This window comes from Podarcis pityusensis (assembly GCF_964106645.2).
Source record: "Podarcis pityusensis genome assembly, chromosome: 10".
Classification (NCBI taxonomy): Eukaryota; Metazoa; Chordata; class Lepidosauria; order Squamata; family Lacertidae; genus Podarcis; species Podarcis pityusensis.
The window spans coordinates 73,812,472-73,826,015 of NC_138035.1; the positions used below are offsets into that span (position 1 = coordinate 73,812,472).

At 41.8% G+C, this 13,544-nt stretch overlaps 1 protein-coding gene across 10 annotated transcripts in view; it reads left to right on the plus strand.

The window, feature by feature from the left end:
• The window catches only part of FRMD4A (FERM domain containing 4A), a 411,715-nt gene that overhangs the window by 254,573 nt on the left and 143,598 nt on the right, over nt 1-13,544 (plus strand). For all 10 annotated transcript variants that reach the window (XM_081023499.1, XM_081023500.1, XM_081023502.1 and 7 more), the window contains one exon: nt 170-235. In XM_081023499.1, the coding sequence (XP_080879625.1) occupies nt 170-235 (66 nt within the window). The remainder of the gene's footprint in view (nt 1-169; nt 236-13,544) is intronic.

Consider the following 13,544-nt stretch of genomic DNA (forward strand, 5'->3'; position numbering starts at 1 on the left):
TGTCCAACCTTTTCTTTCTGCCATTGCCAGGAAATGAGAATCCTTTGCTATGACAGCGTTTGGAGCCGTGCAGACTTCGGCACATTAACAGCAGCTTGTGGTATTTTGCCAAGCCTGTGTCTTAAGCATCCACTGAAACTTACTTTCTTTTTTTGTCCTGTTTTCCTAGATGACAGAGGGCCGCCGGTGTCAAGTGCACCTTCTTGATGACAGGAAGCTGGAACTCCTTGTGCAGGTAATAAATTGCATCTGCAGTTTTGAATTCTTGCCACAGCACTCAGTTTTTGCTCCATACAGCAGAAGAGGTTTTTAATTTAATTAATGGAATCTCAGTTAGTCGGCTTCCTTATGGGTTTTGATCCTCTCTCATTTGACAAGCTAAGCAGGATCAGGATGGATCAGGATATGGGCAGGAGACCTAGAAGGTAAATCCCAAGATTCAGCAGCCAGAGGGTGCCTCTCATGCTCCCCCACTCCCAAAAAGGGGGGGGGGGGATTCCTATGTTTCAATGCCATGGTAGAGTATCACTTTCAGGTGGCAAACTGAAATAGTGACTAACCTCACAGAACTCCTTTTTGTGTGTGCCCGGCAGCATCACCCCTCACGTCCTGACCTAGTTCAGCTCCATCAGTGCTGCTTGCTGTCTACTGGCAGACTAAAGCTTTAATGTCCTGAAGCTTCAGCGTTAAGTAGCTGCCATGCACTGCCTCTGAGAAGACGGGGCTTCTGTGGGTGAGTGACGTGACCTACATATATGTTGGCCTCACGTCACGTTGAATTTATAGCATAGATGTTGAGGCACAAGCGGTTTATGGCAATGATAGAATGTCAAGCCAGCTTGATGGTTTGCTTACTATATTTACAGACATTTGTCCCCTGTACAAATTTTAAATTTAAAAAAAAATCAACAGCCTTTAAAACAATCAGCCAATGAAAAAGCATATTACAAAATGAAGGCATTTTAAAATATTAAGACAGTGAGTTACACACGCATGCACACAAAACAATAAAAAAGGTTAACAGGCCAAAGGCTTGTGAGAATAAAAAGGATTTTGTAACATTTTTCGAAAACCATATATAGAAAGTCAGCATCTCAGGGAAAGGGGCTAGGTTAAAAGCTTTTCCGTGGCATGTCAGTTATCTATATGCAGATAATATTCTGGGATAGAGGAGCTGGATTCAGTCATGTGAACCTCAACATGCAGTCTGAAGTTCTGCAGATCAGGCACAAGTTTCCCATGTTAGCTAGAACTAAGCTTTAGACACCAGGGGAGAGGAATGGGCTATTCACTCCTATCTCTCCCACTCGCCATGCTGATGGTGAGAGGCAGAAGCGGGGGCTGGCCAGCTCCTTCTCCTCCTGCTGCTGCTGCTGTGGATGGGCAGGAAGGTTGAAGCAGCCTCCTGCTGGTGGCAGGGCCCCGTGTGGGAGGCGGAGCTGCTGGCCAGTGAAGCCGCACAGCCACCATGTTCAGCTCTTGCCCAGCTCCTCCCAACGTCCTGATATCATGCACAGCGTTGCCCGCCCACCCCCGTCCTCGCAAGCTGGCACCTTTGCATCAGGGACAGGCTGGCGGGAGTGGTTATGCATTTTGGGAATGTCTGGGGGAGGTGAATGAGTGAGTGGTTCTGAGGTGTTCAAAGGTGAGAGGGGTGAGAGAAGCCAGGAGCAGCCAACGTCTGTACTCTGGAGGATGCAGTGCGTTGCCAGTCAGCAGTTCAGAGGTGGAAGCATATTTTGTCATCCAGCCAGGCCCCTCAACAGGATGCCAGACTCTGTCATAAACTTGGCAGCATCTAAGTGTAAGAGCTTTGCAGGCATTTATTACATTCAGCTTTCCCTCCCAGCCCATTTTGCTTTCAAAACAACCCTGTGAACTGTGTTAGACTATGACACTCTGACAATGTTGAGGTTTGGTAATTGTTCATTTACAATTTTTATACGATACTCAGTACCAAAGATTGTGGGGGGATTATAGTAACAGCAAAAGAGTAAAATACAACCACAAATAATAAAATATAAGGCAGAGAATAAAATCAAGCCTTTGGCCCTCCATTTGTTACTGAACGTCAATACCCATCAGTTCTAGCAAGCATGGCCAGTGGCCAGGAGTGATGGAGTTGCAGTTCAGCAACATCGAAAAGGCCTGAATCGGGCCCTTTCACCAGTTGCCATGCATTCACCTCATGATTAAAAATGTGAGCTTTGAGGTGAAAACTGTAAAGGTATGAGCACTCTTCTCACGCTGGGGGGGGGGGGAGAGGAAGCATGATTCTAAAGTGGCAAACCAAGCAGCAGGAGGCATGTCAACAACAAATGATTACTTCGCTGCGGGACTGTAAAATCCAACAGCCTTGAGTAAGTCTCTTCATGGCAGCATTAGGACCTTTACCCCCTGCCCCATGGGTCCCACTACCTCTGCGCAGCTCATCAGGTCATGTTGTGTAGTAAATAATTTGTTTCTTTGGTCAAAGCAAATTACAGTTTATCACCCTGTCTAAACCTTCCATTCTTGGGCAAGGTGATTCAGTGGGTGGTCACTGAACAACTCTAGGCGTGTCTGGAGGATGCAAACCATTTGGATCACTTTCAGTCAGGATTCAGGCCTCATTATAAGACTAAAACCACCATGGTTGTGCTGGTCGGTGATCTCTGGTGGACTAGGGACAGAGGTGAAAGCTGTTTCCTGGTTCTGCTGAATCTCAGCAGCTTTTGATATCATCAGTGATATCAATGGTCAACCATGGCATCCTTCTGGACTGTTTAGAGGAGTTGGGAATTGGGGCCACTGTCATGCAGTACTTCCGCTCCTTCCTCCTGGGCCGTGTCCAGAAAGGAATGGTGGCAGGTGGGTGTTTGGACCCCTGGACACTCACTTGTGGGGTGCCTCAGGGCTCTGTCTTCTCCCTCATGCTTTTCAACATCTATATGAAGCTGCTGGGAGAGATCATCAGGCAATTGTTTTTAAGATGGTTCAAAATGATATGCTGGAGGCATGTTTGCTTTTGTACACAGGTTTCCTTTGCCCCCCTGTCAGGTCAAATAGGTCTTGTAGGGTTCTGAAGCGCTATTTAGGGGGAAAAACACATCAAATTCTATTTGACCAAAGATAATGTTAGGATGAGCGTTCAGCCCATGATCAAGGATGCCTGCATAGTATTAGGCCTAGTTCAGACACAACCAAGGGGTAGCCCACGAACCTCAACTGTCGCAGAATCTAACAACAACAATTTATTATTTATACCCCACCCATCTGGCTGGGTTTCCCCAGCCACTCTAGGCGGCTTCCAACAAAATATTAAAATACAATAGTGCATCAAACATTAAAAGCTTCCCTAAACAGGGCTGCCTTCAGGTGTCTTCTAAAAGTCTGGTAGTTGTTTTTCTTTTTGACATCTGGTGGGAGGGCGTTCCACAGGGCGGGAGCCGCTACCAAGAAGACTCCCTGCCTTGTTCCCTGTAACTTGGCTTCTCGCAATGAGGGAACCGGCAGAAGGCCATCGGTGCTGGACCTCAGTGTCTGGGTGGAACGATGTGGGTGGAGACACTCCTTCAGGTATACTGGACCGAGGCCATTTAGGGCTTTAAAGGTCAGCACCAACACTTTGAATTGTGCCCGGAAACAACCGGGGTTGTGCAACAGATTTTGAAAGCACAGAGCTCCCATTAGATTTGGATATCACCCATTATGTTTCCAGACTTACATCTTTGTGTTATAGGCTTTGTGCTGTAGGCAGAGTTTCTGGCACATCTTACAAACAGTCCTGTTTTATTTCTTTGGCCAACAGTTTTTAGGAAGGGAGACTGTGCAGGAGGAAATAATAATAATAATTCTAGTTCTTTTTATTTGCAGAGCACAGATTATGAACATTACACATATACCTTAGCAGTCATTTTAATACTGGTAAGATAGACCAGCGTTCCATCTGCACGGCAGAGATGCTGCAACATGGGAACAGGCGTGCATCTAGTTCAGTATCCTCTGCACTGATTGGCAGCAGCTCGCCAGGATTTCAGATGCGGAACACTGGTAGCCCTGCCTGGAGATGCCAGGGATTGAGCCTGGAACCTTCTGCATGCAAAGCAGATTTGGTACCTTAGAGCTACAGCCGAGGGATAGTGAAAGGTTCTTATAAGATTAAACAGTAAACTTGAACTGGGGGTTTATGATGCTCTTGTGCACTAGGCTGCTTTAGCTGCCACAAAGTCTCTAAAGGGTTAATCAGAAGGTTTAGAAAATGGCTTTTTAAAGAAAACACTGCTCTGTGCAGCTAGAAACAGGAAATGAAACACAGGCACTTTAATTACTCTGGCATTTTTGGGGTGAGCAGGGTTGCATGTTAGTCTCATTCTAGCAAAAGAGGAAGAAGATGAATAGGAGCCTTTTGAAAGTGATTTGAATCACAGGAAACGCATTTCAGGACCGCTTTGTGTTGTACAGATGTTTCAGCAAGGTTATTTCAAAACCAAAAGAGGCAGCAGAAAATAATCTGAAGAGTTTTTTTAAAAAAAGAAAGAAAAGAAAGAAAAATTAAGGAGGCATTTTTGATGTTCACGATCTTTATGTCAATACTGTACTGTACTTTATAGGCTAGTTTGACTGAAGAGCAGGGTTTTTTTAACTATTATTATTTTTAATAATTTTTTATTAGATTTTCCACAATGATAACACAAACCACAAAGCAAAATGATACACAAAAACAGAAAAAGAAAAAGAAAAAAGGGAACAATAAACATATAAACAATAACAACAAACTTAATTCTTCACAAATCCAACCTTTTAAACATCTTTGTTGACTTCCTCAAATCCCTCCCTTCTGAGTTTCCTTGTAATTAAAAGTAACAGCTTTCCAATATCATTATTAAACTAAAACAATTTCCAATTATAGTCCATCTTATTCACTTTTCTTAACATTCTAAATCCCATTTATTTAATTATAACTTAGTTTAATCCTAGGCCTATTTGTTTCTATTTTTTTATCTTACAATATTTATTCAAATAGTCCTTAAATTTCCTCCAGTCCTCTTGAAACTCCTCATCTTTCTGGTCGCGGATTCTTCCAGTCAGGTCAGCTTGCTCCGAAAAGTCCATCATCTTCATCTGCCAATCTTCCACTGTTGGTAGTTCTTTTGTTTTCCAATTTTTTGCAAGTAATATTCGGGCGGCCGTTGTGGCATACAAAAATAATTTAACATATTTCTTGGGCAATTCCGAACCTGTTATTCCAAGAAGAAAGGCCTCTGGTTTCTTAATAAATGTATATTTCAACATTTTTTTCAATTCATTATAAATCTTCTCCCAGAAGTCTTTCACGTTGGGACAAGTCCACCACATATGGAAAAAAATACCTTCTTTTTCTTTACAATTCCAACAAAGGTTATCACTATTGTGATAAATCTTTGCTAGTTTTACAGGGGTCAAGTACCATCTATACATCACCTTCATAATATTTTCCTTTAACATCGTACATGCAGTAAACTTAACCCCTTTCCTCCATAGCCTCTCCCAATCCTCCATCATTATGTTATGTCCCACATCTCTTGCCCAATCATTCATAACCGATTTAACTTGTTCATCCTTTGTATGCCACTCCAACAACAAATTATACATTTTAGACATATTCTTATCATTAGTATCTAACAACTCCGTTTCCAATTTGGTTTTTTCTGTTGCAAAACCATTTCTCTTATCCATCTTATATAATTCATTAATTTGATAATATTGCAACCAATTCATTCTATCTTTAATTTGTTCAAATGGTTTTAATTTAAAACCTTCCTGATCTTCTAACAACAAATCTGAGTACCTCAACCATTTGTTTTCCATATTTAATTTTTTTGGGGCCTGTGCTTCCATTGGCGAAATCCATTTTGGTGTTTTTCTTACTAAGAGATCTTTATATCTAGTCCATAACCCTTTCTAATTACATGATTCTTAAAACCACTGTGGGCCTTTATCTTGTCATACCATAGATATGCATGCCATCCAAATCGATTATCCAGTCCCTCCAAATCTAACACATCATCATTCTCTAATTGAATCCAATCCTTGATCCAGCAGAAGGCAGCAGCTTCAAAGTATATCTTCAGGTCTGGTAGGGGAAAAAACCCTCTTTCTTTTATATCTGTAAGTAATTTATATTTAATTCTAGGGTTTTCCCCCTGCCAGATGAATTTGGGCAATGCCTTCTGCCATTCTTTAAAACATTTAACATTTTCAATGATTGGTAGTGCTTGAAATAAAAACAACATCTTCAGCAATACATTCATCTTAACCACCAATATTCGGCCCATCAATGAAAGTTTTAGGTTTGACCATATCTCAAGATCTCTCTTGATTTCATTCCATAATTTTTCATAGTTATCTTTATAGAGATTCAAATTCTTTACCGATAAATTCACACTCAAATATTTAACTTTTTTCACAGAAACAAGGCCTGTCCTTTCAAAAAGGGTTTTTCTTTCCTCGTTATCTAAATTTTTTCCCTAAAACTTTGGTTTTGCTCTTGTTTAATTTAAATCCTGCTACCTGCCCAAACTCTTGAATCAGCTCCAGTGCTTTTACTGCACTGGTTTCTGGATCTTGTAAAGTTAAAACCAAGTCATCAGCAAAGGCTTTTAATTTACCGTATTTTTTGCCCTATAGGACGCACTTTTTCCCCTCCAAAAATGAAGGGGAAATCTGTGTGCGTCCTATGGGGCGAATACAGGCTTTCGCTGAAGCTTGGAGAGCGAGAGGGGTCGGTGCGCACCAACTCCTCTCGCTCTCCAGGCTTCAGGAAGCTATCAGCAAGCCTGGGGAGCCCTGCGGGAGTTCCCGCAGGGCTCCTCACGCTGTGGATAGCAGCCTGCCGCCCGGCCCTAAAGCAAAGCGCCCCTCCCGCCGGGCAGACATCCGCAGCGTTGGGAGCCCTGCGGGAGTTCCCGCAGGGCTCCCCACGCTGCGGATAGCAGCCTGCTGCCCGGCGCGCGGAGCGCCCTGAAGCAGAGTGCCCCGCGCGCCGGGCAGACATCCGCAGCGTGGGATAGCAGCCTGCTACACGGAGCGCGGGGCGTGCTGAAGCAGAGCGCCCCGCGCTTCGGGCAGACATCGGCCAGCCCCACAAGCTCGGGGGACAGCGGGGAGGTGCAGCGCCCCCATCCCGCTGTTCCCCGACCTGGTTTTTTGGGGGGGAATTTTCCTTTATTTTCCCCCAAAAAACCTAGGTGCGTCCTATGGGACGGAGCGTCCTATGGGACGAAAAATAGGGTATATTGCTTGGATCCTACTACAATGCCTTTAACCTCCTCCTCTTTCCTCAACATGTTTAGCAAAACCTCCAGAACAGAAATAAATAGCAGAGGGGGAAACGGGCACCCTTGCCTGGTTCCTTTCTCAATTCTGATTTCCTCTGAGACCACATTATTAACTATGATTTTTGCTTATTGCTCAAAATAGATCGCATTAATACCATTTAAAAATTCCTGGCCAACCTCAATTCTTTCTAGGTTTTTCATCATAAATAACCAAGAAACATTATCAAAGGCCTTTTCAGCATCAATAAACATTAACATTGCTTTGCAATTTCTTTTTGCTTCCAACCTTTCTAATATATCAATTATATTTCTAATGTTATCTTTCATATGTCTCCCAGGCAGAAATCGTGCCTGGTCCTTATGTATATAATCTGATAGAACCTTTTTTAATCTATTGGCCAAAATATCTGCAAAGATTTTATAGTCCACATTAAGTAATGAGATTGGTCTATAGTTTTTTACATCAGATCTGTCTTGATCTGTTTTTGGGATCAGAGTAATAAATGCATCTTTCCAGGTTTGGGGAGCTTTGTCCCCTCTTAGAATCTTCTTGCACACATCTGCCAACGGTTGAATTAACCAATCTTTAAATATTTTATAGTATTTTGCAGAAAGACCATCTGGTCCCGGGGCTTTGCCTAACTGCATCTTATTTATTGCCATCTCAACCTCCTGTCTTGTGATCATGCCATTTAGTAGGAACCTTTTATCCTTTTATCCTCGGGAATTTTCTGCATTTCGTTTGCCTCAAGAAATTGCTCAATTTTATCCTTATCTTCTTTACCTTTTTTATACAGCTGTTTAAAGTATTTCTGAAAACATTTTCTTATATCTGCAGGGTTTTCCATAGATTTTCCATGAGATACAATATTTGTAATAGTACTTTACTTCTGTCTCTTTTTTAATTGCCAAGCCAACAATTTCCCACATTTATTTGCAGATTCAAAATTTCTCTGTTTCATCATTTTAATTTTCCATTCTATTTCCTGATTAATAATTTGAGAAAATTGGATCTGCAATGCTTTAATTTCTTTTGGAATCTGTTGACTCTTTGGCATTGATCTTAAACTCTTCTCTTTGTCTTTTATTTGAGACAGAATTTTCTCTTTTTTCGCATTCTGTATTGAAGAGCAGGTTTGGATGATGACACACCATAATTTATAGAGTGTTTGTACCTCACTCTTCAGGCCCAAAGTCTCCCAGAACAACTTAAATACAACAAATTAAAATGGGGGGGGGGGCAGCATCAGGGCCAGTGACCAAATGCGACCCCAAGGCCAGTTTTATTCACGATCAGCTGCATGCAGTTTTCTGACTGTGCTGGATTATGAATTTATCTGAACTCATCTGAGCTTGCCCTTGGAAAGTCTTCTTCAAAAACCACATGTCGCCTTGACACCAGAGCTCAGGCATTGGAAAGAGAAATCATGACTATTAGTGCACTTAGAAATTTCTATGGAAGAATTATCCAAAAACTGGAAGGTGTTTATAGACCTGGGAGCAGAATAAAGAAGGGTGAAAAATGTATCTTTTCAAATTGACTGAGGTCCAAATAATGAATGAAATTTTTAGCATCTAGCAAAACCAAACTTCCTCATGTCACCCTAATTTGTGAAATAAGAACTGTGAAATGGGAAGGGAAAAATTAAACTGATATATTTATTACTCCCCCCCCCTTTATATTTTTGCATATGTTGATAACTGTTCATCATGTTACTTGATTCCTTATATGGCATATACTGAGGGCCAAACTACATGTTAAATTAATTAATTAAATTTGGTGCTGTTTTTTAAATAGCGACCACAGGGGCCCTGGACAGGATTGGGGCTGCAGCATAAACAGAGGAGTTGTGAAAACAAGCCCATGCCTTTCCCAGCTACCAGTTGCTTTAATAATTGCCAAAGGCCAATGCTTTAAAAACAACAACAACGAATGGGATTGGAGATTTATTGATGACATTACGGAGAACCTGACCAATCAGCACAGTTTACAACCAAATTCTGTTTCAAATGTGCAGGGCCATTAATTTTTTTCAGAGTTTGACCCAGGAGTGCAGTATGTTTGAGTGGAATTCCACCTCCCAAGTACTAAAGTCACAAGTGACATCTGAGCTGAATGCGGAGTGAGCCCTTCCCTGGGGGGGGGGGGGTTGCTGCCCTAAAAATATTGTATTTGCCTTTAGCCTTATTCTGCACATTTGTTCTTTTTGCTTGGTGATCTTTTTGTGCAGTGACTAGGTTTTTCCCCCCCTTTCATTCATTTTTTTTCTTGAACAGCAGCAAACTGTTTCTTTTTGGGATCTCCACCCCTGCCTCTCGTATTCTTTTTGTTCCTGCTGGATTCGCATTTTGTTTGCAACAGTTTGTTTTTAAGGAAAATGTTTGACTGTGTTCGCTTAATCATTTCCAGACAGTGAATTTATTCAAATCATTCCCCTGCTTTGGACTCATTTTTGCATTAGGTTTTTTTTTTTTTTTTTTTGCATTGTTTCTGTGTTCCCATTAGGCCTTTGCACATGAAAGGCTTGTCTAGCAACCAAGTTTTTCTTCTCTTTATCTTCATGGTATTGCATAAGTGGTTTTTCATTTCTTTTCAAGTCAGCTTTATAAAACCTTTATAAACATGCGCATCCCCTCCAACATTTCTCTGATGAAAACAGGGACATCCTATTCAACAACAACAATTTTATTATTTATAACCTGCCCATTTTGCTGGGTTGCCCCAGCCACTCAAGGTGGCTTCCAACATATATAAAAACATAATAAAACATTAAACATTTGAAAACTTCCCAGCCTGACCTCTCTCTCTCTCTGCAGCTTCTCCTGCCAGAGACTCTTGTCTCCTGGCTGCACAGCCCCCCCCCCCCAAGTTCACTGATCCCTCCTTCCAAGTCAGTCTCCAACCTCCTTCTCCCTATGCCCACTCATCTGCACTGAGCCACCGCTCCTCAGTGTCCAGTCAGTCCCTGACACCTGTCTCTCAAGTTGTAGGAAATTTGGAGGAGGGAGCAGCATTAGTGCTCCCCAAAAGCAAACATCCCCTGGGAGACTCTTAGGCAAGCGCCATAACCTCAGACTTACGTCTCTCAGCTCAGCACGTGGGTCAGTGCTGTAGGGCAGTGATCACCAGCTGACCAAAGTGCCCTCTGAGGAAGCATCTCCAGCTGTTGTATTAACAAAAGGCAAGAGAAGAGTGCCATCTCCACACTTGATTGCTGTAAATAAATGAATATTGCTAAAATGGGAAGTGGCTGATAAAGATCATCAAATAGGGGGGCATTTCTTTTTGAATGGCAAAACAGTTATATTCAACCAAGCAGAAATGACTGAGTAATGCGTAAAAGTAGAAGCATAGAGTCACCATGAGCTGGCTGTAACATATTTTGGGGTGGAGAATATGGCGGAGAATGCTGTGCCTGGTGACAAACCAGGCAAAGAATCTTTGTGCGCACAAAGGTCATTTCAGACAGATAGCTCCAGGGAAATGAATGCCACAGCTAAGAAATGCAATGTTGAAAACTAATGAAACCCAGCAGGGCTAACCTGATTCATCCAGATTCCCTTGCTTAAAGTGCCGGTGGGAAAAGAACTTAAGAAGAAGAAAGGAGGGGAGGAAGTAGCATCCCAGAGGAATGTGCCAGCTGCTCCATCGTTGACCTTGCGCCAGGGAAAATGTGCAGTAAAGAGAACTTTTTGATATTTCAGACAAGTAGAAATATTAACTAGAAGTAGAATATGTATTAGTTTATTTTAGTTTTACACTGCATCTCTTAAATATCCAGCCCATTCACTATTTGCAGTTCTCCTTGATCTTCCTAAGCGTTTTCTGCCTGTCTGGGAGTGGTCATTGTTTCTCTAAGAAGGTCACACATCTCTGTAAGTCCACCTGCCTTCGCTGCCTGAATCATTTGGCCAGCATGGCCATTCAAATGGTGTGCATGAACTGTGTCATGGGATCGAATATGTGAGGGCAGATCTTACCTGGGGCCCCCTATATATTATTTGAGTTGGCAGCCTTTGATCTTGGAGAGAATCCTCTAAACGTCTCAAAGGCAGTGATAGTCACCTATGTGTTTCTTAAAGCAGGGGTGAGTGGAAGGTAGATTGGGATGTACTGGTAGATATCTAGGTGGCTTGCAGTAGATTGGTAAGGATTTCTGACTCCTAATTATTTATGAATGGCAGTAACAAAATGACTCCCCACTGCCCTAAACTATATTGCCAAAATGTCAAAAGCTTGGAGTAGTGAGGAGTGGATCTTCGTGTAGAAGGATTGTGAGCTCTGTTCAGTTCTGGTACTCAAAACAAACTGCTGGGCTTGGAATTCTTTAATTCTAAGTGTGTGTCTTTTGCAGCAGACTAGTTACTGGATCTCAAGGTTAAGGAGAAGTCACATCTGGGGAACTCAGATCTCAGGCCTGTTTGCATGCTTGACAGCTAGCACACCTTCCATTAGAGCAGTGGTTGCAGTGGTTCTCAAAGGTACACCACCTGGTGTGTCAGCAGAGGATGGCAAGTGTGGTGGGAAGATTGAAAGACAAAGAGACATTTATTCATTTCTGTGCAGTATAGTAGAGTATCAACATAACTTTTGGGGGGATATATAGCAGAAAAGAGTATCCATGCCCCTCTTCAAGAGCACTGGCTATTCTTCTACAGTTCTCCATGCCATATTGTTGTGAACAGGGATTTTCAACTCTAACAAATATAAAAGATCGGAAAAGAGAAAGGTTTATTTGTGTTGAGGAGATGAGAGTTTGTTTGTCTTAAATTAGACCTAATATAAATGAAATTACCTGGCAAAAGCAAACTCATACCTCTCATTGAGTTTGTATACATAGTTAAGATACATTGGTAAAAGGCAGATTTTTTGTTTGATGTTTTTGTTTGATGTTTTGGGAATGATTTATGGTCTTATGCAGCTGCATTATACGTTTCAGATGGGTGGGGTATAAATTATTATTATTATTATTATTATTATTATTATTATTATTTCTGGATGTCCCATGATAATATTATAAAGTGGATTATGTTCTATCTTATAACTCAAGCACTGCTAGGAGTTGTTTCTTTTTGTTTTCCAATGTATTTCTTACCAATAAAAAATTCAGTGTGGCGCAAGCAAATTTTTATTCTGAAGCTGTGGCCCAGAGAAAAAAGTTTGAGAACTACTCCATTAGAGAAGGAGGCAAAGACCACAGCTCTTTACATGCCTGAAAAGGAAGTTTCAAGGATGAATGCAGCCAGTTTCAGAACCCAGATGCCCATCTGACAGCCTGCCTTTATGGCCTTAGAGCTGTTGCCACCATGCACAAGTCATGCTTTTAATTATTTTTTTCATGTACATGTACTTCTTGGTTAAGCTGTATCAGGCAGAATATAATAAGCCGCAAACAAAGACTCTGAGAGAACAAAGTAGTCCCACACACCTACCTAGTACTCCAAGAGATAAATTGCAATCCAAGTGCCCCAAGGAAATGAACCTGGAGAGATGCCAAGGCTGAGGCCAGATGCCCAGTCTGCCCATGGCAAACACACTTCCTACGTAGTGTGTTGAGGTTTCACCTGCTATTTACTGTGTAGACTTTCTCTCAGTAAAAACAATATCTGAATTTATATGTGAATTTAATGATAATCAGACCTAGTTACACTTAACTCCCCAATTCATGTTTTCAACATGTTGGATCTTTTGTAATTCCATTTAAAAAAAAACAGCTGAGTGTGAGAAGTGAAACACGGCAAATTGACTTGAAATGAAAGTGGAAATAGGATTTCAATATATACACTGTAGGTCTGCTATTACCAAGTGCTTTATAATGTAAAGCCATACATTATACTGGAAGTGTAGCTCTACAGAAAGACAAATGAAATTGGCATTAAGCAGCATGAGAGGTGAGTTTTCAGGCTGAGGTACAAAACTTCTGTTCATAATGTGAAATAGTCACTCTTACTAGAAGAATTCCTATTTTGGGTGAAAATAGCAAGGTTGTCTGACAGGAATCTAATTAAAATGCTTGTAAAGTAAATAAATGACTATTCTGGATGCAACCCTCACCCATTCACACAAATTTATAGCTTTGCTTTTAAGCAGATAAATGGTTGGCAGATGTGTGGCTGGGGGCAGTCGCCCTGGGTCCATTTTCTGAAGGGGGCGCAACCAGGTGCTCCCACAACAGGCTCTGGTGTGCAAGGAAGCCCCCGAGGCAGCTCCCTTGCGCCCAGACGCGGCTCCGCTTCCGCTCTGCT